The sequence below is a fragment of the Thunnus albacares genome, chromosome 8, assembly GCF_914725855.1.
Source record: "Thunnus albacares chromosome 8, fThuAlb1.1, whole genome shotgun sequence".
Lineage (NCBI taxonomy): Eukaryota > Metazoa > Chordata > Actinopteri > Scombriformes > Scombridae > Thunnus > Thunnus albacares.
In genome coordinates, this window is record NC_058113.1 from 16,080,019 (window position 1) to 16,102,570 (window position 22,552).

General features: G+C 39.9%; 1 protein-coding gene across 2 annotated transcripts in view; it reads right to left on the reverse strand.

The window, feature by feature from the left end:
• Positions 1 to 22,552, reverse strand: part of aplp1 (amyloid beta (A4) precursor-like protein 1) — a 39,671-nt gene that overhangs the window by 5,443 nt on the left and 11,676 nt on the right. For both annotated transcript variants that reach the window (XM_044358684.1, XM_044358683.1), the window contains exons 2-14: positions 11,601 to 11,780; positions 10,434 to 10,563; positions 8,196 to 8,308; positions 7,519 to 7,712; positions 7,087 to 7,388; positions 4,452 to 4,579; positions 3,107 to 3,181; positions 2,787 to 2,945; positions 1,176 to 1,304; positions 663 to 762; positions 364 to 531; positions 196 to 216; positions 36 to 103 (exon numbers count right to left, since the gene is read on the reverse strand). In XM_044358684.1, the coding sequence (XP_044214619.1) occupies positions 36 to 103; positions 196 to 216; positions 364 to 531; positions 663 to 762; positions 1,176 to 1,304; positions 2,787 to 2,945; positions 3,107 to 3,181; positions 4,452 to 4,579; positions 7,087 to 7,388; positions 7,519 to 7,712; positions 8,196 to 8,308; positions 10,434 to 10,563; positions 11,601 to 11,780 (1,767 nt within the window). The remainder of the gene's footprint in view (positions 1 to 35; positions 104 to 195; positions 217 to 363; positions 532 to 662; positions 763 to 1,175; positions 1,305 to 2,786; positions 2,946 to 3,106; positions 3,182 to 4,451; positions 4,580 to 7,086; positions 7,389 to 7,518; positions 7,713 to 8,195; positions 8,309 to 10,433; positions 10,564 to 11,600; positions 11,781 to 22,552) is intronic.

The window sequence follows — 22,552 nt, forward strand, 5'->3', positions numbered from 1 at the left end:
GCCTTTTAGATTGTCCAAAATGATTATCATCTTACCTTTTCCTCATATTCATAAGTAGGGCCTCTCTCAGATGTGGTATAATCATATTCATCTACTGCAGACACTAAGGATGGAGACAAAAATGCTGTGAGCAGAAAATACACAACACTGCAATTACTGTTAAGAGTGAAATGTGATGCTTTAATACCAGCTCACCTTTCTTATTAGACTGCACTTCTTTAGAGGAGAAAAGAGAGAAAAAAGCAACATTAACTACAGCAGCCAGTAAAAAGTAGTTCATCATTTTACATGCCATTCACACAATTAGGATGGACTTAATGAACATTGAATTTGTGGGTGTAAGAATGATTTGTAGCTATGTACCAATGTGTGGAGGATAAGGCCTATTTTGGAAGGCTCTCTCCTCTTCTTCCTCATCATCCTTCTCCTCCTCACTCTCAGCAGGCAAAAGCTCCTCAGTAGTGCGGGTCTCAGAGAAGGAAGTGGTCATGAGCTCACTGATGTCTCCTCGTTCTGCCTTGACCAGCTCTTCTAAAGGTGATACATATGAAAAACAAAACAAAGTCACCAAGACTTATATTTGCTCTTAATGTGACTGATATGATGTCTTCAGATTTGAAAACTGATAGAATGATGGGTCACAGTTCAGCAGTCCAGCTTACGGATATCATTGTGAAGCTCCTCTGCTAAGGTAGGATCCTTGTATAGCAGTCCAAGACTCTGGTTCATCCTCTCCTCGATCACATGGAGATGTGTGTACACCTGCAAAAAACCCCCCAAAAAACCCAAAAGAGTTTCTGCTTAGAGCTCTAACAACGAGTTGCTGTGTTGAACTGGTCTTACACAGAGAAGCAGTGGATTGGCTCCTGACATGAATCCACAATGAGAAATAGACTTTTTATGGAGTCATGTGTCTAAAGCTGCTTTTGAAGTCAGCAAAGACCCGCTTTGATCTTAGTTTAATGAAAAGAAGATTGATAGCTGCTTCACCTCTGTGAGCACCTCAGTATTTATTAACTCATTTATATTACATGCTAACTCTTCAGCACATGATGCTTTGTATGTTTTTTTAACGGTAAGCAGAAAGGAGCCTTGCATCTCAAAGGCACAGGCCTTTGAGGGAAAAAATTAAAGCATTTCAGAAGCAAATACCTCACATACATTCAGACACACACCTGGAATTTCATCTGCTCAGCCTTCTGGGGGTCGACAGCCACAATATGCTGGTAATGCCTGAGTGTGTGCCTGCGGTCCTTCTGCTCTGCAGCCATGTATCGCTTCAGAGCCTGCAGCACACGCTCCGGCTGGAAGACAAAGGTGAAGGGAGGACAGTCAGGAAATGCCAGACAGTGAGATAAAGGCACTGTCGGAACCTGTTCATTGCCTATCACAGAGAAAGGATCTAAAGCAGATCTGATCATTATCTCCGCCAGGCCTAAGCCTGGAGGGGATCATGCATTTGGTCGTGTGTGTGTGTGTGTGTGTCCGTGTATCTGTCCGCAGCTAATCTCGCATATTACTAGACTCATCAGCCTAATATTTTTTGTGCACATTTATGACTGTATGCTCAAGGACCTCTCGTGGTTGCAGTGATTAACAGTTTTTAAAAATACATTTTACAATGCTATTCCTTATAAGCCTATTCATCTTTTATGCAGTCCATGCCATTTTACGATATGCATTATAACATAGCAAGATATTTTTGGCAATCTGCTAGGCTAAAAACAAGGCTTACAGCCGGGACGCACAGAATGCTTGAGCAGTGCGTGTGTGTTGCGGAACTTCTTGCTTTTCACATTTTGGCGCCCATGTTAACAGATTGGAGTAGCCACACAGCCTGCCTGAGACGCGTGTGAGGTACGGTGGCGTGTCATCTAGAGATTTGGGATATCGCCTATTTTTTCCGGGTGACACGCGCGTGGTTCTTAGCAAAAATAGACAGTGAAAATGATCTGTTGATAGTCATATTGAAATCACACCAGCAACATTACACCTGCCACTTTAGTTTCAATGTCTGTATCTGTAGAATATGTCACAGATATGAAAAAATATCTGTGAAGTGTAACTGCTGTGGGCCTGTGCAGTGCAGGGCAGGGAGTCTCTCTGGCAGGGAGCTCCAGCGCAGAAAGTTGGTGACACACGGAGCTTCTTTTTTCAACTCCTGCTTGCTTTCTGTGATATTATTCAAACCAGGACTCCTGCTTGTTGTTTCACCTGCTTCCAGACAGACAGAGATTTGGTGTTCTTATTTTCCTTATTTGTTGTTAGTTTCCCCCGACAGTTAGTTTGGAGATTTATTTTCTGTCTAAACTAACTAAACTAACTAAATATAAATGAAATTTATAATGAAATGATATGAAACATTCTATTATTGATGGTCATTATCAAAGTCAAAGTCTATGTAGAAAGAGCTGGCAGTAGCAGCTGAGTGGACACCACAGGCCTGCGAGTAGCAGCAGTTCAGCAATGCACACACACTGCTCAGGTAGAGGTAGGCTGTGTGGCCCTGTAGTGTGTTGCAGGCCACATTTTCGCCTCTGTTGTGGCTCAAAAACTGAAAAAGTTTGGTCTCATCTTGAGCTGGACCATCTGCTAATTAATTTCATTCCCGATATGTTATGATCCACTAAAGTTAGGCATGATACGAGATGAATGAATCCCTGTTTCTGTTATCTTCACTGCCATCTTCACTATACACACCTGGCAGCAATCTGCACTCTACTGAGTGCACTCTCGTAGTTTATGTTGTATTTTATCCCTTGCTCTGTGCTCCATGTTGGACTTACCTGAGGGGGATCAGACTGTACGGCAGTCAGGTAATTCTCCAGGGCCAGGCGGCGATTGTTGTTGAGTATGGCCTCTACTCTGACAAGATGAGTCTCCACGAGCCTCTGCCTCTCACCAGCGACCTGCTCCTCCAGCGTCTGCAGCACAGACTGGAAGTGCTATCAGAGGAGTGATGAATGAGTAAAATCAAGGGTAAGTAAAGCAGCAATAGCATATAATCAAATGTTGATTCATTACATATATCCCATATGTCATTATATTTTGAAATGTTTAACAATTAAAGTAAGTACACAGAGTAGAATGACAATTGTCAGTTTACCTCGTTAAGGGCCTGTCGCTCTGACTTTGGCAGATTCTTTGACTGGTTGTCTGCCTCTGCCCATTCCTTCATGATCTAAGAAATGGAAAAATATTAATTTATCTTAAGAAAAGTATCACATACGCTAGCATAGTTTAAAATAGGGTACAGTGGTATAACCTATATAAATAGCACACTGACAGAGGAATGCAGCATTTCATGGATTTGGCTATACGGAACATTCTGTAACAGCTAACCTTTAACAAGGTTCCTGATTAAAGTTGGGGCATAATTTGTTTTTTAAAAAACAATGTTTGGCTTTAAAAAGTTGGACGCTGAGCAGAGTACAGTTATCTGGAGCCTGTGTGGGAGAACAGATTTTGCAACACCATCTTTCATCCTCTTAAAGTAAACCATGTTAGCAAGTATGAATAATTTTTGGCATAAAAAGAATAACCACAATGCATAAATCATTCTTAGCTTGTAGTACTTATTAGTTGTATTCTTTCTGATATGAAAAGCCAGTCGATGAAAAACATTTAACCCATTTTCACCGTGCATCTACAGTATAAGACATGTTGCCCAGCAAGAGAGAGATGGCTTGAGGCTAAAAATAGTGGTATGTGATGCATACCACAGCCAAAACCCAAATCAAAAAGAAAATCTTTGTATCATTGTACAGCAGCTGTTTTGACAATTTGAGCAATAACACACACATGCACACACAAACATTGTCAGATGTACAATGTGATTAACTTCCATCATATGTGAAACTCTGCCTCCACAACCACAGTATTAATCATTTATTAGTAACACTTCACTTTAAGTCACTCTATTTAGCCTTTTCTCAGCAATATGTAACATTTAATTCATTTTGTATTAATTCAAAATGCCTTCACAAGATATGTTATAATTGTTGACAAATATTGTACATAAACACCTAAAATTGTCCCTATATCTGCCTTTAACCATATTATAGTGTGTTACAAACCATTTACTAACTGTTTAATATACTGCTTATAAATACTTAATAGGGGTGTAAAGTGAAATGTTACCTGCATTTCAATCACATTCTATTGAAATTATAAGGGGATTAATATATACTGTACGGTGATACTGTATATACCATCCATACCATACATTTTAGGCCTAACTGCCCAGCCCTAGTTTGACACTTTTTAGGGACATATGTGGCATTTCTTGTCTTATTTTAATCTGCTCCCCTGAATGCAGATAAACCACGTTCAGGCCAGTGCCCCTGTCATTCTGAGAATTAGATTAGGGAATGAGAGCAAGGCTCAACTGTGAGAAGCCCGACCTGCCAGCCAACAAACAATTAGCCTTTTCTTAGCCCTGTGAAATTCACCTCATTGATGCTCTTCATTCTTCGCTCCTCCAGGTCTGTTTTGGCACGCAGAAAGTTGGCATGCTCAGTGTCATCCACTGGCTTCTCAAAATAAACATCAACACCATCTGTGGGGCGAGGTGTAGTCACTGGGTTGGAAAGACAGAAAATAGAAGTTATTACTATCATGCAGGCTGCAGGAGCCACAGAGCAATTATCCTGTAATTAAAAGGACAGTCCCAAGTCAAAATCTGACAAGTGACAAGAAAGTAGCCAAAGAAAGGGAGGGAAATTTTACACTACAGTGGGAAGAACGGGAAGAATCAAACAACTATTGATGGATAACAATGTCTGCTTTGTCTCGGAGAAAATCTGTTTGGTAAAATATGACAATGTCATGATTTTTTACTTTTTATAACTCCAGCACAAGTGCCAAGGAAGGATATATCACATTAAAGATCCTTAGTTAGTCAGCAAATCATGGCCGTGTATGGAAAAAATGAGGAAAATAAATATGACAATGGCCAAAGAGCAAAACCTCCTATCTGAAAAATGCACTTTTTTGAGAAAACTAAAAAAAACTTGTTACATTCTTGCAGAATGCTATTTGTTAAGGATACCCAATACATAATACACTGTTTTTGGACTATATTATTATATTATGTGTTAACAATACCGACTAGGTATTAATGCCTCGCAAAGTGCAGATAGGAGCTTTTGCACTTGGTGCAAGTTGGAAGAGGTTCTACAAAACAATGCTCTAAATTAAGTTAATAATCAAAATTAAATTAAAAAATAAAAATAAGTTTGTTTTCAGGTAAAAAGATGTAGTAAATGTAATAGTTACTACATTGTAGAATACTAGGGTCAGAATTCCTTAAGTGGGACATTCCTTAAATTCAGTGTATTTGCTTCCTTGTCCACTGGAAATGAATGTTCAATGATTGTGTAACCCATTCGTGCTGTAGCCTCTCTACACACCCAGGGACTCTGCGTTGTGTTTTTGTTTTGTTGTGTGACTTTTCTGTCACAACGAAGGGCAGGATTATCTTGCAGACAGACTGAATATGAGCAGCCTTCCTTGTTCTCATCATCCAAAGTGAAATCCGCCAATCAGAAAATTCTGCAGATAGGAGGTTTTGCACTGTGGCCATCAATGAGAAAATTAGAAAAAAAGTACATCCTGCTTTGAGATATTGTATCTAGATATGAAATCTAGAGAGGATATGAAAGTAAACAGATTATGTTATTTGCAAGTATGACAACACTTACTAGAAAATATAAAGGGAGTGAGAAGAGGTTGAGGATTGGTTCAGTGTGATTCATGATATTTTTGTGTAGGAGAAGTTGACATTTGCAGATCATTTGCTTGATCAGGACAAATTGAGCATGTGACGGTATTTATGATAGATTTTAAGTAAACTGGATTAGATGCATGAATTTCTCTTGGTGTTTTGCTACATAGCATTTACTAGTTGTTAAGATTATTATTTTCATGTATAACTTAGATGTGATAAGAAACATTGTACTGGGAGGTTAGTAAAATGGTACGATGGTGTTTACCTCTACTGCTGGACTTACTAATACTTTTGACAACAATAAACCATAACAACACCATAACATACCCAACTCATAACCACCTATCAAGTATCAAGTATTCTTTTAATTATATCTCTGTTACCCACACAGACAGTGAACACCACATTGGTTTACCATCCTGAGTTTGTTCTTATTCAAGTTGTATGGTGGTCAACTGCTCCATTTACCATGCACACGAGCACACATGCACTCTACTATGACCTGGTTGCTGTAGGTGTGGACGTGTGATATGCACCAGATTGCACTGACGCACCCACACACGCACACACAAAAACACACAAACAGGTTTTGACAGTGAATGTAGAAAACACGCTTTCGATTGACAGAGTTAGTGGTCAGTATAGACTAAATAGGGATTGAAATGGAACCAGGTAAAGTGCTAAATACTGCTGGGCACCAATATAGTATACAGTATATACTGTAATGCTGGAGTTGAGAATGTGCACTTACAACTTTTAAAATAAAACTAAAACTCATCTTTTCAAACTTGCGTTTACCTAGTAGCTTTGACTATATTTTAACATCACTCACACTATTAATCATCATTTATTTACTGTTCATTTTATTTGTTTTTGAATCTCTTTAATTTGTCTCTATTAAGAATAATCTGTGCTGTTCTGTTTTTAATGTTCCTATTTCTGGCATCTTTCTTTATTTTGTTCATCTTTAGTGAAGCACATTGTATTGCATCTTTTTGTATGAAATGTGAGACATAAGCTAAGTTTTATTATCTGTAATATTATTTTTCACAAGGAGACGCTTGCATGCACGTCTGTGTAGATGCATAAACCACATGCATGAGATATGCATTCAAAAAACAGACCTAACAGACCTATCTTCCAATTACTGACTGATAAGAGTACAGGAGATGTTCACTGAGCACTACACAGCTCCAGAGTCAGAGAAAGTGGAAGTGACACTGTGAGCAGTTAGTCAGTTCTTTGACTGTGTTGTTAACCGCAGGTACAAAACACTCATCGCTGGTAAAAAAAAAAAAAAAAAAAAAAAAGTGCAGAGAGGTCAAACACAAGCATTGGCAGAAAGTATGCACACTCACAGCTGTCTCCCCTCATCAGAGGTACCGAGGTGGTGGGTTTGTTGCTTTTCTCGTAGTAGGAGTCCAGATAGTCTGACATCTGGTAAGGACCTGAGTCAATCGGATACTCATACTCCTCTGGGTCTTTCACAGCTATTGCCACCTCCTCCTCCTCCTCCTCTTCCACCTCCTCCTCATCAACTTCCTCCTCCTCCTCTTCCTCCTCCTCTTCCTCCACCACCTCATCATCTTCTTCTTCCATATCGGCTTCATCCATGTCTGTGTCGGGAGAAGGGCTCGGAGTGGGGGCTGTCACTTTGACGCTGTTAGAAAGCAAGGCAGTCATTACTCTGATGACTTTTAACATATTAAACACACAACCTCCACTACAGCCTACAACCTACAACAGCTACTGTATATGAGGTCAAGCTGAATTCATTAGTGGTGTCTTACACAGAATTGAGTTTTCCACTGGTCTGGGATGTGAATGTTTGAGGACCAGCGGGGATTTCTCTTTCCTCTGTATCTCCTTTGCCACTGGAGCTCCCTCTGCCTGGGCAACACACATACTCGACACCCCGGAAATGGTCTCCACATGGCAAAAGCATCCCATAGCTGTGGAGCTCCAGACTGTCTGCAGTGCATGCCTGAGGAAAAGAGAGAGAATGATCCAAGTCAAGGGACAACTAGCTACAAAGTAAGTTGTATGATAAGAAATAAATTCTAAATATATCAAGACAAAATTATTTTTGAGAGTTTCTTCTCTTGGAGCAAAGTTGACATGAGGTGATATGAAAGAGTGTACAGCTTGTACACTGCAACCCCTCTGCTCTGTAATAAACACCTCAGGTAGGCGTACAGACAAAGTGTGACGTGATACACTTCTGTGTAGACTTATCTATTCTCAGTCTCCTACTGCTGTTAGCTGTGGCTGGCTGTGCAAAATGTTTTCAATCTGCACTGGAAAGTTCATCGCGAACACGAAGAGTTAAAAATATATGCATCAGTGGAAAGTCTAATGAAATCCCCCTTCTGATTTACATGCAACATGGTTGAACCTATGTTTTCTTAATCCATAGGCCTTCATTGTACAATTTTAAAACAAATCGCCATTTATCTGCCTTTCTCACCTCCTTGGCAATGTTGTGCCAGTACACGTAACTCTCACAGGCATCCATCTGCTCCTGGTGGAGGAAACGGCATCGGTCAGGAACCAGCAGGGCCTCGCTCACATACTCGCCCTCTGTAGCAAGAATGAAGGAAAGGTGAGGTTAGTGTCAGATGATTTTGAGCCGTAGGAGAATTGTAAGAGCGGAACTTGAGATTTAACTAGACCTCAGTGCTGCGTTTGAAAATGGAACATCAAACATGAATGTGCTTTAATGAGGACAGAAAGAGAGCGTGAGAATGAACTCAAGCTGTGATACATAGAATACATGAAACAGAAGTATGATAGTGAACTAGAGTAAAAGAGCTGGGGTGGGATGCATAAGTAGGACTGACAGAAAGCACAAAAAGCAACAACGGCAACCACTCTGAGCAGACAAACTGCAACTATCATGTCAAGGACAGGAAGTAAAAAGTGCTTAAAATGACTGTAAAGCATTTATTACAGAGATCATACATGCAGATAACTTTTGTTTTCTATAGTAAACTATACAGAAATGAAGATATGGTTTTACATTCATTTCATTAAATACATACAGTACATGCTACATATATACTATACAGTACTAACATTACATGCTATTCTCTCTCGCATACAGGTTAATGTACTGGAAGTACAGTAGAAAGTCCTAAAGCAAATCAAAGTGCTTCATGAATCCAGAGTGACTCACTGCTCCTCACTCATTCATTCATTCACTCACCCATTGTTAGCCTATCTGCCCCTCTAGTGGCTTTTAGCAGGCATGACCTCTCTGAGATACTGTTGAGGTGTGTGTGGTGCTTCGTGTTTAATGAACTGCACATCCTGCTTTTTAAAATCCCTGCTCATCTATGATTCCGATAGTAACACATTTAGAAATTGATGGCACTGGGATGGGTGTAAAGGAGATTCTGGCACTTGAATGCCAAAAATAAAATGTATAGCTGTGTGAGGTATTAAAAGCATAACAGAGAACTGTAATACTCTTGTTAGATTGCACATAAGTTGCATGGGCATGAACAAATCTCTGTATTTTTCTGCTTTGATACAGAATCATGGTTTGTGTCAATCTACAATACAGTATGTTATGTAACTGGTAAGTTTTAATATGATGCATCAAAACACAATGCTACAGCTCTAAGTCCACGTAGGGTTTTAAGGGAATCTCTTACATCTCGATGAGATATGTTGCTGAATACCATAAAATTCTTATTAAGAATAAACCAAAACAAATATAGTTGTTCATGCAATCTTACATTATTGTTTTGTACCATTTCCACATACAGTAAATATGTGGCCTAGCCGATTCTATCTTACGCAATAAACCAATTAAAGAAATAGTTTGACGTTTTGGGAAATAGGCTTATTGGGCTTTCTTGATGAGCGCTAGATAAGAAGTTTACCAAACAAATGAGATATAATGGTTTATCATTTGTTTAATTTCTACAAAAACAGCAATTTGTGCTTTTAACTTGGAGTCTGGAGTCTCAGCCAAGTAAAACCCTGGTAAAACAACAATTGGACAAAGCCAGGCTAGCTGTTTCACTCTGTTTACAGTCATGCTAAGCTAAGTTAACCAGCTACATACAATTTACTGTACAGATGAGAGGGCAGTATTGAACTTCTTATCTAAATTTCAGTGAATAAGTATGAGATATTGTAGTATTTCCCAAATTGTTAATCTATTCCTTTAAGCTATTCACCTTTTCAATTTCAACAGTTAATTTAGTTAAAACTGTGCAGGAGGACATTAAGGAGAGATTGGGACATGTAGTGAGACAGGAAGTGTTTCTCAAATGTTTCAATATCCTACATGATGCATTTGATATAATATCTAACTTTTTTGTTATATATACAAAATAATAGGGGTTTCCTAGTGGGCTAGTTGTCAAAAATGCAACATCGTTGGTTTGTAAAGTATGTGACTGAGGACCTTTATTGCATTTCATCCCCCTCTCTCCCTTCAAATGCTTCTTTTCTGCTTCCAATGTACTATGAAATAAAGGCTAAATACCACCAACATATCTTAATCTTACAAAACAGATAACATGACCTCAAGCACACAGTCATCTAGAAATATAAAGGATGTTCATTTGTTCTTGTATCTTCTTTCCAATTTAACTTCAGGAAGTACTTTCTTCATATGGACACAGAGGGCATCTAAACCTAAACATTCTTGTTATTGCAATTATCTAATGACAGTGAGGTGTGTTGTTCTTACCTAGACAGCGGTAGGGCACGACTATGAAGGGGCGTGTCTGGCAGTGGCCCCAGCCTTTCTTACACCAGTAGGAGATGGTGACAGGACTTTTTGACTCTTCTACATGGGAGATTGGAAGAGCTGGGTACATCTGGTCGCACAGGCACATGCAGAGACGACAGAGACACAGAAACAGATAGATGGATGGACAGAACAGGGGGGAATGACGACAGGAGGAGCACGGGGAGAGGGGAAAATTTGGTTAGAGAGGAGGTTCACGGATTGGTTGTTAGGGGTAGAATAAAAGTAGCAGGATAAGGGAAGAAGAGGAGGGAGATCACAGTCAGTGGGGAGAAGACTAACAAAGGAAAGAGTCATGCAACACATTTTCTAACTACTTACAAGAGGCTGTGTAAGGCCTTTGTCTGACACCAAATTAGACATGTCATACTGAAGTTATTTCAATGAACTTTCTTGTCTTTCAATATTCCCAATTTCACATCTGACTACTTTCATTTAAAATCTAGGCCTATCATTTGGAGCACAAACTCATAATGAAGTTTAATAGTGAGAAAAATGTAGCTGGCTCAGAGTCTGAATGCAAACTAAAATGCTTTCTTCACAAATGTCAAGGAAAAAAGGAAGGCTTTTGTGTAAAAGCCAACACAGACGCATAATGTGCCAGCTAATCGCATTACAGTCCATTCAGGATCATGGCTGCTTCTCTCTGTAGCAGCTATGTCTTGAACCTCTAGATGGCGCTTGGTTGCCTTTACTCTTGCACTTCACATAGATATTTTTTTTAAGGAGGAGTGTGTATGTGTATCCCTGATTACCTCACAGTAGATGTTAAAGAGTACACATATAAGGTAACAAGAGGAGGAGAAGTGGATGATGGTACAATTGAAATATTGTAATATTCCAACAGACCAACATCACCCCACTATATATAGTTAAATATATAGATTTGATAGGACAGGTGTTAGACAAACCAAATTAGAGAAAAAGAATATGACATTTTACTTGATTTTCCTATTTCATCTGCAGTGTCTTGTTGATTTCAAAACCAGCTCTGGACTACTTTGCCATCATTCTGATTCTGATACTTCTGCTGTTAGTAATATTGATCCAGAATGGTTTCCATTACAGTAGTTCAGGTTATTTCCCTTACAAGCGTCAGGACCCTACCTCCTGACAGTAGGACAGGATTTCGCTGGGCTCTTTGAAGCAGTCCTTGCGGCCCTGAGGATCCGGCTCCCACTGGCCATTCTGTGGGTTCATGTGCAGGAGCTGGCGGCCACAGAACATGGCAATCTGTGGCTCTATCACCTGGGGGCCCGGCCCATTCACCTCGGTCATGGCCAGAGCCTAGAAGGAATAGGGAGGGGAGGGAGGACAGAGATAGAGAGAAAAAAGAGGTGAGGAAGGGTCGATACAAACACAGTGGCAGATAATATTGTGTTTGAAGCCGATCCAGGGCGGGTAGACCACAGATAATTAATGCACTTACATGCACTCCAGCACTATCCAACATTAGACCAAGGGTGTAAGCCAAGGCGCAAAACTGAGAGTGAGTGAAAGATCAAAACAGATAAGTGAGAATGTAGAGGAAGGAAGAGGAAGCTAATGCACAGGAGAATTGAGTGTACACTGCAAGCTTTAAGAGAATATTGGCAACCTTAAAATTCAGGAAAGATCCATAGAAGTTGAAATAACCCTGAAGTGAATGACAAGAGCCAAGAAAAAGCCTGACTTATTGACTATCCAATGCTCTGTTTCCTATTAGCACTGAGAGATGAGAAAAGAAGGAATGGGTGGATGAAGAGGAAGGAGTAAAGGAAAAAATATAGTATGTAAAAGATTGCCCCCGTCCTTCTCCTCCTCCAGCAGCCCTCTAGGATGTTGTTATTGATCGAGGGATATGTTGCCTCTGCCTGGGGGAGGGCCCAGGGGACCCCACATAGAGGAACAAACAGCAGCTAGGGCTGGGAGTCAGGTGTTAATACAAGCTCATTGACCGATGGGCCACTTCACTACATTAACACACAGCACAGAGACAGAGAGAGCCCAGGGAGGAATAAGAGAGGGGAGGGGTTAGGTGGGGAGGAAAAAGCTCTGTAAACAGCACAAACAAGGACTTAATCTACCTCAACAGACAAAACAGATTTTTTTAGGTGATTTGACAGCAATGAGCATTCAAGAATCATGAGAAAGTATATCAAGTTCCACTGGAGGTCTGAGTCATCTCTGGTGCAAAAACAAACTGTTTACCAGAGACAATAACAACCTCCTGCGGGTCAATGATGTGGATTTTTTTGATGTGCAGCATTTGACAGTAACATTCACAGTAGAGAACATGCCATAATATTTACTGTCCAACCCTGAAACCTCTCAAAAAGGCAATCCGCAACTCCCAAGCCTATGTATAGCTCATATCCTTTTATCTGTGCTGACAGACAGAGAGATAGACCTGCTGACGACAGACAAGACGAGCGACGCTGAGCCAATTAAAAAGAAGTTGCCCAAAGGGAAGAAACTGAGGAGAAAAAAATATGAGAGAGTGACGCCTGATCAAAGGGAAGCCCTGCTTTGGCCGACCGCAGCTCGAGTGTTTGAAGTCCTAATTAAAATTCATATGGAATAAAATAAATATATAAAACCCTTTGAGTAAATGTACAATAAATATAATAAGCCCTGAGCAGTCTGTGCATTTTAATAATGCTAAGAGGAGTTTGTGTTTTTGCATGTCTTAGCAGATTTCTTACAAATTACACATCTACTTTTCATTACTGCTGACCATTTCCCAAAGCATACTGTGTTTTTTTAGATTTACAAATGCATTTTTCCTACCTTACAGGCCACCGTTTGTTCAATTCATACCGGTATTTTTTGAATATCAAATAACAGAGGGTTGCAAAGTTACTTGAGACAAGTAAGTAATCCATCCCAGTGAAATAAACCATTATCATGGTCATGGGCTGTGGACAAAATGCTCAGTTATATACTTTAAAGTCATTATTACGTGATAGTTGTATTCTCTCTGCTTTGAACATAAGTCATTTTTCAAATGCAAGAAGCTACAACATTGACTTTTTCCTTTTCTTGTTGTGAATAATTTCTCATTGTTTGTCTTCTGGGGTTTCCAACAATATTGCTTTATAAAACAATTCTGTTCTGCTGCTAATTGTAAAGTTTTTGGGTGCCAGCACTTGCTGACATCTTCACTGTGATGGATTGCCCACCTCAAGCAAGACCCTGCAAGTTAATGATCACCCCATAGTGAAATTAATGAATACAATGGCTTAGAAGGTGGAGAAAAAGAATTTAAAAATGTAAAATAACTATAGTATAATTTGGAAAATGGTTTGCAATATTGCATACGTTATTTGCAAGTTCACAAGACAATAAATGTTTTAACATAAACTCTTTTCTCTCTCACTGTTAGATTCTTCTAGAAAATGAAATGACTGGTATTGACAATGCTGAACGGGATCTTTTTATTGGTTTTATTGGCACTGTGTGAAAAGCACAGGAAAACATTGCTGAAGCTGCTGAAACGGCCTGTCTGGTGTAGCTGCTGAGCTAATGTCTAAATAGATATCTCTCTTTGACTCAGGGAAGGTCAGTGCCACAAAGAAAAAGAGGAAAAAAAAACTTCCGGATATTTGAGAAGATAACCTGGCAGCTCCCTCTGGTCCAGCTCTCTCATTTTGCCTGCTCTCCACTACTGCACTTGCTGAAAATCAATGCTGAGCGACTGCAACTGTATCGCCACGTTCCCCCCAATCAATAGCAGTCCATCAGGAGCCCGAGGCCCTGACCTCCAGCACAGCAAGGCCGCACACCCAATCTCCAGCCTGATCTGCGACCAGATTAGATCTTCCTCTTGTGATAACCCCTAATAAGAAATACTGTTTTAAGATGAACACTTCTATTGGGCATCCTGCTAAGCGTGCCATGGAAGCAGAAACTCTCCTGCTTGTTTATGACCCAGTTTGGAGTATATTTACTCCATCTGCATATGCTGGTCCATCTCCACTTCAGACAACCATGGTGACAGCATCATATGAACATCACTCAGGGGCTGACGTCACTCAGACCCACTCTGCTCAGCTGTGCGAATGCCACAAAGTGCCCTTGTAGGTGTTTCATTGTATTCTCACAGCAAAAACAGAAACTGTCATCAGCTTGCGTCAGAACTTTTTTACTCTTACCCAAAATGGTAACATCAAGAATGCTTTTGCTGTATGAAGTGTTAGTTGCTGGATAGAAATTTATTTTGTGGTATTTGACATTTTTATTTACATAGTGCTTCATGTCAAATGGACAGATTGTGGATCTTGTTTTTGTAAAAAATAAACACTGACTTGTGCAATTGGTTAATGCAACACAAAGGCTCTGCAACTGACAAGACTGTGCTTGAACTCAGGCATGATGACAGCAGCATTATTTCATTCCAGTGAATGCTGTGGTGTGTTGTAATGAATTCAATTGTATTTGGAACATACATTTTTTCATCCATGTTTAGTCACAAGAAACGGCTTTATAACCTCATTATTACTATAGTACACTAACCATAAAGCTTTTGTAATTAAGCCAGACAATTAATGCTACAATATATGCATATATACCTTTTAATGTACATTTTGCTCAAATGAATTACATTATATTACCGATCATTTAAGCCCAAGATCACATATTATTGATATTTATGTAAAATCAACCACAATATCCAACCTGAAGCCTAGCCAAATATTTAGTGTGCTGTCGTCTGTGTGTGCATGCCACAGGACAGAGGAGAGGATCTGCCAAGTTGCTAATCTTGTTTAAATAGCAAATAAGTCAGTCAACCAAGTGTAAAGTCTACCTGATAAAGACGGCCCTTTGGAAAAGAAGGGAAGGTCTGCAAAGGTTGTGGATGAGAGACAGTGTCTGCACACTCATCTCTGGTGCATACATCTACTGTTTTTTCTAAGCTTTAGGTCATAGAGACCAAATATGTACAGAACAAGTAGTCTCTAAATTATACATTATATATCATACTACTATATATTATACTTTTAAAGTGTTAATTTTACTAAAATGTTACCAAAACAGGTAGTTTGTTTACAAAAATTCTTTGTGTAAAAGCTTTTCTCACTATGCTTTAGGTTCTTTAGTAGACATATTGACAAGATGCAGATTAAATAGTGGCAGACAATACCTCTCTGTTATGAAGGATTAGGATTTCATTCACAGCTAAAAATAGCTTTTGCCTGAGTGAATGAATCATATTCTTGTGTCTTGAGTGAGCTGTTTTTTACATGTTTTACAGTTACAAATCATAGCTCTATTTCCCTGTGGACTGACAAACATGCAGTCAAAGGTTTTCAGTGTCTTGGTGGTATATACAATTTCCATTTTGATGCCAGTTACATTTTAGAGTGTTAAGACTGTTGTAGGTTGAGCACGGCAGTGTAAGCCTCTCTGAACACTACCAGTCTCCATCAGGAGCTGAGGCACACTGATCCAGTTGGCTTCACAACAATGCTTCACAATCTGTCAACAATTATGCTTCTTCTGCAGTAAAGGACAGGCAGTAGAGCTGCTCTTGATGTCTCAGTGAGAAAATACCATAGTGTACTGAAGTGTGTGTGCATCTCTGTACAATGTGTAGAGGGGGAAGGCGGTTCAGGGGTTGATAAAGCAGTGCTGTTCAACCATCCTGAGTCCCACATATCATGTCCTAGTGCTGATGAGGCTGAACAGGCGGACAGCCTAGAAGCCTGACAGCTCCCCACTGCAGAGAATGCTGCATCATTAATAACGACCTAGTGATATAAAGCTGGAGACATCGATTGACTTTCTGCCTTTTCATCAGGTTCTTTGCCTCTGTTTGCTCCCTTGATATTCTATTTTTCTATGCTCTGCTTCTCCGTATCTACTGCATACTGACTGTGTTGCTTCACTTTGTAATCACATGTGCACCTCCATATTCTCCATAGCAGAAAGCGTCACAAGGAAACAAAGTGCTCCCACAAAGACGAACACAAACACACTGTGCACTGGACCAGAAGTTGTGGAACAGCTGGTGCAGATATAATAATGGTTAATAATATTTTCACAGGTATCCCTCTAGTTGAGGGATTTATGCTGCAGTGTGAAGCTTCCAAAATGTTAGCAGAGAGAAGAATATGATCTTGCAGCATAAATACTTCTGCCACTCAGGGCTGAGTTTGGGGCCAGGGCAGTACATTTACATGTTCCTTCAGCATCATCCACCATGTTCTAATTAAAATTTCAGCACCTGTTCCACCCTTATGTTGCAGGATGACTTCATCCTCCGTAATGATGCAATCTCCTGGCCCTGGCAGGCAAGCCGGAGCAGTAGAGGAGGAGGGGAGGAGTCCACCCATCGTTTGTCACCTTTTACAAGTTGAAGCCAGATCGTACAATGGAGCACCATGCCAAAAATGCATCAGAGGCTTCATGTAGATACACAGTCCTTTAGTGCTGATGTGCTGGGAGCAACATGTCATGTTATGTATATTGCTGCAGTCACACAGGGCCTTTGATATCACTTAAAACATTCTTTATTACCTTGTATTTAATGTGATTGATTCTGGTTTCATTCTGCTTTATCCTTTCATGTTTCTCTGACTTTAATTTATCTACAATTCATTTGTTTCTGTGCTTCCTTTGTAATTTTACATGCTCTAAATCTGAACTACGAGCCCTGTGTATTAGAGATGCACCAATTGCAATTTTCTTGGCTGATTCTGATTCCTCAAACAAATATCAAAATAAAATGTGCACTGTGGTGATGGTTTTTTAAGTGTCTGATTAAGTTAGTTGTTCGAAATGTTTTCAAGGTTGTTCCTCTACGGCTTATTTTGGACTTACAGGTATCACAAATTGCAAGCTTTGTGTCTTCTTCACTCATGCTGAAGAAGAATCACACCGATGACATGTTGTGTGTGTGTGTAGCTGTGACATTACTGTCTGTGCCGCTGTGTGTGCGACATGAACCATCATGCAGCACAAGTGTGTAAATATGACCAGGAAAAAATGGGATAAATGAGACTGTTCGGCCAGTCACAGGTCATGGCCGATCAGCTGAAAAATGTCCGGTTTTGATTGGTGGCCTATTGATTGGTGCATCTCCACTGTGTATGTATTTGTGTTACTACAAGGAAGTGTGTATATGTGTGCATACTTGTTTTATTTTTTAGAGCTAAATCAATTAGTCAATTGACAGAAAATTAATAAGCAACAATTTTGATGACCGATGTTCATTTTTTAGCAGAAATGCCAAACATTTTCTGGTTTCTACTTCTCCAATATCAGGGTTTGATACTTTACTTTGTGTATGTATGATATGAATGAATATGAATATATGATAGTAAACTGAATATCTTCAGATATTGGACTATTGGTCGAATAAAACCAGACATTTGAAGATTTGAAAACTTTGGAATAGAATACACTAGTAACTACATAAATACAGACTCTCTGGTCAGAGATATATTGCAGGGAGCTTGCTTGACACCTAATGATTAACTTGAGACATCAGACCCCTGAAGAGCTAATCCTTACTTAGCAACAGGGATCTGGGATATCCCATCTAACCAAAATACACCATGTAGTGACAGCGTAATAAAACAACTGTACATCACAAGAACATAAACAACGTGTAAAATCCAGAGTTGGTTTCCTCTGTTTGTTCTGATCTGGGTTTTTGCTTTGACAACAGAAATCTAACTGAGCCTTAAACAGACGCCATAGAATAAGTCATCAACTGGAAGGCTGTGAAATTACAGCAGGGGTTTTTTGGCAAAACCTCCCCTACTGGGAGAAGTTGGAGAAAGGAAGCAGTCTTAAAGTATCAAAGCTCCAGGCAGCGACACTTTAATCTTGTATATATGTTTTCAAAACTACAAGTGCTGCTAGAGATTTTTTTACTTCAAATCATGTAACTGTAATTGTAATATGAGCTTTGTCATGTCCTGTGTGAAAAGCCTGGCTAGCTATTCCTGATGAGTATAACATTGTGGACTGGCTAATTGCCATCACTAGCGTAGATAACACACCCACGTACAAATTGGCCTCACAGATGAATAACCCATGCCTGTATGAAACACGCACACACGCGCACAAACAAAGGTCTTCCTGAGTACGTCTTTGTGCTCCTCAGCAGCACAGATGGCTGAATAGTGGGTGTCTTCCTGCTCTCGTGAGCCCCTCCTTCAGTTTTTCTCTATTTTCCTCCCTCTCCTCCCCTTCAAGGCTGAGCTCAATCCACCCCAGCCACCCTATCCTTGATATCCCTGTTGTCTCCCTCTCCCTCCCTAATAGCTTTCACACAATGCCTGACAATCGGCTGTTTGGCCTCCCTCCCTAGGCCAGTGCTAAATGGCCAGATAAATGTGGGAGCATTCATCATTGTAATCATGTTAGTTAATTATTCATAGGCTCCATCAGGCCTCTTCCTGGTGTGGCACATAGTTATTAGAGAGTAGTAACATTAGTCAGCCAGACTCTCATGGTGCAGAGGGGACAAAGGGGGATAGAGCAGGTTAGCTCTGCACACTGACACTCATTATTATGATTACTATTATCTCTGACTAATGTCTAATTGAGGCCATTTTCTATTCAGGACACTGATGGACAGAGTAATTTATATTGCTTTGTGTTTTATGTATTGTGTATTAGCTGCAGACTGTAATGCATACACAGATGTAAAACAACTTACTGAATACTAAACTGAACACCTAATGTTAAAACTTAATCGCCAACCGTTATGATAGAGGCTTTGGGTTGCAAAGATGCAAACATCACGGTCTTCTCTAAGTCACGCTTCATCAGTCCAGATTACAGTCGTCCAGCCTCCAGCTCGGCACATGGGGAGCAGATGGCCCCATAATCACCAGGGTTCATCTCGGACTGAAACAGCAGCCAAAACCAGCTCCCGATATTTGATTTAATTTTAAGTATAGCTTAAAATACAGGACATGTCAGCTGGCATCACTGCAAGAGACTCCATAGATTTGTTGGCTGGCAGTGCCAACACATTTCATGGCCGTGGTTATTTAGAGCATGTTTACCCAGAGATGTGCCCAACATCAGAGTGGCAGATCCTTCCACAAGGTTTTAGCTTATAGCTTTGCAAGTAGCACTCTACAGGGTGCTGTAGCTGGGGGATAGGAAGGAATCATAGCTGATTTCTCTCTACTGTAAAGGTCGCTGTCTCCTCCTGGAATCATATGACCTCACTGGATACCAGACTTCCCTGATGTATGATAGCACCATGAGACTCAATTGAAGTTCCATGCCCACAGGACCAGAGACTTCACCTTTCCCAGCTGAGACTCTCTCTCTCTCTCTTCATAATACAATTAATAATGCACACACCTGAATTTGACATCCATATTGTTATGTTTCCTGTGAGCCTTTTTTAACAAACATCCTGCCTTTCAGCAGCATCTGTGGTAAGGCTTGTAAAAAAAAGTCCAATACAATCAACAGAGCAAAACAGGAAACTCCCACAGACTGATTTCATGCGTGGTGTTCCCTGTTTTATGGAAAGGCCGCACTGAGCAATATTTGGAATGAGACAAGTGATTGCGATACTTGTGTTGCGGAAAGTAGGTTGAACACACGCGCATGGCTGCCTCTCTGTTCCACCCACATTCCAACAAATGCTCCTTCTGAGTCACGCACCATAATGACACCACACTGTGCATGTTTTCAAGACGAAAAAACAGAGCATAGTTGGTCATTTTCACAATTCTCTGTATGCCGACGCCTCCTGCCGGGGATGTGGGAGACAAAAAAACAAAAAAAACCCAACAACAGCGTAATGATGTTTCATAAATCCAGCCAGAAGAACAGAGAGTCCGGAAAAATTAAATGCTTGCGTGATTCAGTTCTTCAATGCAGCCAAACTGAAATGATTTCGTCCTCTGGTTGCATTGTTGATGAATTTCTGCTGTTACATAACACAGCTGAACCTCCTTCACAGTTAAGCAACACAACATGGGAATGCCAACATGTTAATGCCAAACACTGTGAGCCTGCAGATGTGATTTCAAGCTGAAGAGCTACCTCGGGGGATTGAAGGAATCAAAGGCTTAGCAGAGATTTGAGCGGTGCAGGTCCATCTGAAACATCCTAATGTCAACACAATTGCCACTGAATCAGGGATTTTCTGCAGGCAGATAGAGATTGACACAATGCAAACAAGCTCTCCAAAATGTAGTTATACAGTAAATACATTCAGAGAGCTTGAGTCATATCTGGGAATCAAAGGTTCAAATTTCTATTAGCAAATATTTTCATGCATTAGTCACGCATTGTCACAAATTTGTACAGCTAAAATGTATGGAAAACAATTAATTTTCTCCCACGCAGTTAAAAACCATTTCACAATGAATAAAACAGCAAATTCCAATCATGAATAACTATATATAAATATATCAGAATGTCATTATCATGAGTGTTATGAATTAGCAACCCAAGCTGGATCCTATATCAATGTGATATTGATATTCCACCCTGGAGTCAAATACTGAATTTAGCAGGTTAACAGAGATTTCAGGGTGAGAAGGATGACAATATAAACAGATGGTAACTTTATTTTTTTACAGTTGAGTCAGGTATTTTACTCAAGTGTGTGTGTGTGTGTGTGTGTCTGTGTGTATATTTTGTGCAAGGGGACTCTGGTGCTCTTAAAGCAACAATATAATGCCCCTGAGCATGTTTTAAGTAGATTAAGTGAATCTTAAAGCCTAAATGAGGGCATTTTTATGTTAAAATACTGTAATAATTGATCCACTTAAGGACAGACTGTCTTCCTACGATCTCCTTGACAAACAGCAAGCAACCAGCATGAGCAAGATCTGACACTTCTTTTTGCCTCGTTCTTATCTCCCACTCTGGGCTTTTTCTGCCTCTCAAGCCCCACACTCTGCTTTTGACTTTGCTGTCTTTTGCAGCCAATCTGCACTGAAGTTTTTCTTCCTGGGTATTCTCCTTTGGAACCGTGCGTCATCTCTCTCTCTCTGTCAGTTCCACTTTTACTTTCCTGACACTTCACGCACTTTCTGAGCATTGCACATGGTTGGTATGTGTATCCTTTAAAGATATGTGTACACTGCAACTTGTGCGTGTTAAAACAAGCACAGGAATCTGCCAATAGAGTGAAAAAATCTTTCATGATCAGTTTTAACAGATTGGAGAGTTTTCTTGAAACTAACATCTTGAAAGACAAATTACTCATTACCAAGATAAAGTTACATGATTAAAATACATTAGTGAAACACATGACACTGCAGTGAAACTGAAATCTGTAAGTGAAATATTATATTATATAAGTTCATATTCTTTTCAGGAAATCATGAGTACTTTGGGACATTAATGTTTTTTACCCATAGGACTTAAGAACACATTAATAGCATAAATACTGCACACAAATGTGCAACTATTAATCTGATAATCTCTCCTCTCTTGTCAATCTTGTACGTGAATTCTATATCTCTCTTTTTTATTTCTGTAATGAATCGTGTCTTTCAAATAGCAGCATATTCAAATAAATAAAGCTGTGATGAACTGAATGTATATAATGGCAGAGCAATAAAACAAGTCCAATGGCAAAGACTCCCAGCAGAAGATGAAATAATATCCTGCATGGGAAGAGAGGCAGCAACAGAGGAGGGGGAGGGGGGAGGGGTTTAGAGTGCATAGGGGAATAGGGGTTAAAACATTCATATATCTCTTTCTCTCTGTCTCATATTTATGCATGTATACAATTCTCATCACATCATGCCAGCTCCCATGGGAGCCTGTCTAGCATCTTATGGAAATGAAGCTTTGAGGTTATAGTATATATATGTTGTGAGAACCTCACAAAGAGAACGTGAGGTAGAGGCAGAGCAGTGTGTGGTTGTGTGTATTTATTAATGTTATTATTATGTGTATTTGTTGAGGTAGGCATGTGACCAGAATGCTGAATGCAATACTTGATGTATTTATTAGTGGCAGCGACTCCAGAGCCATACCACATACTGCACATTATACTCCAATGTTAATGGTGTGTATGTAACATTTAACTCAAATTCACAACATGTTTCTCACATTTGGGGGCATGTGGTATCACCACAGTG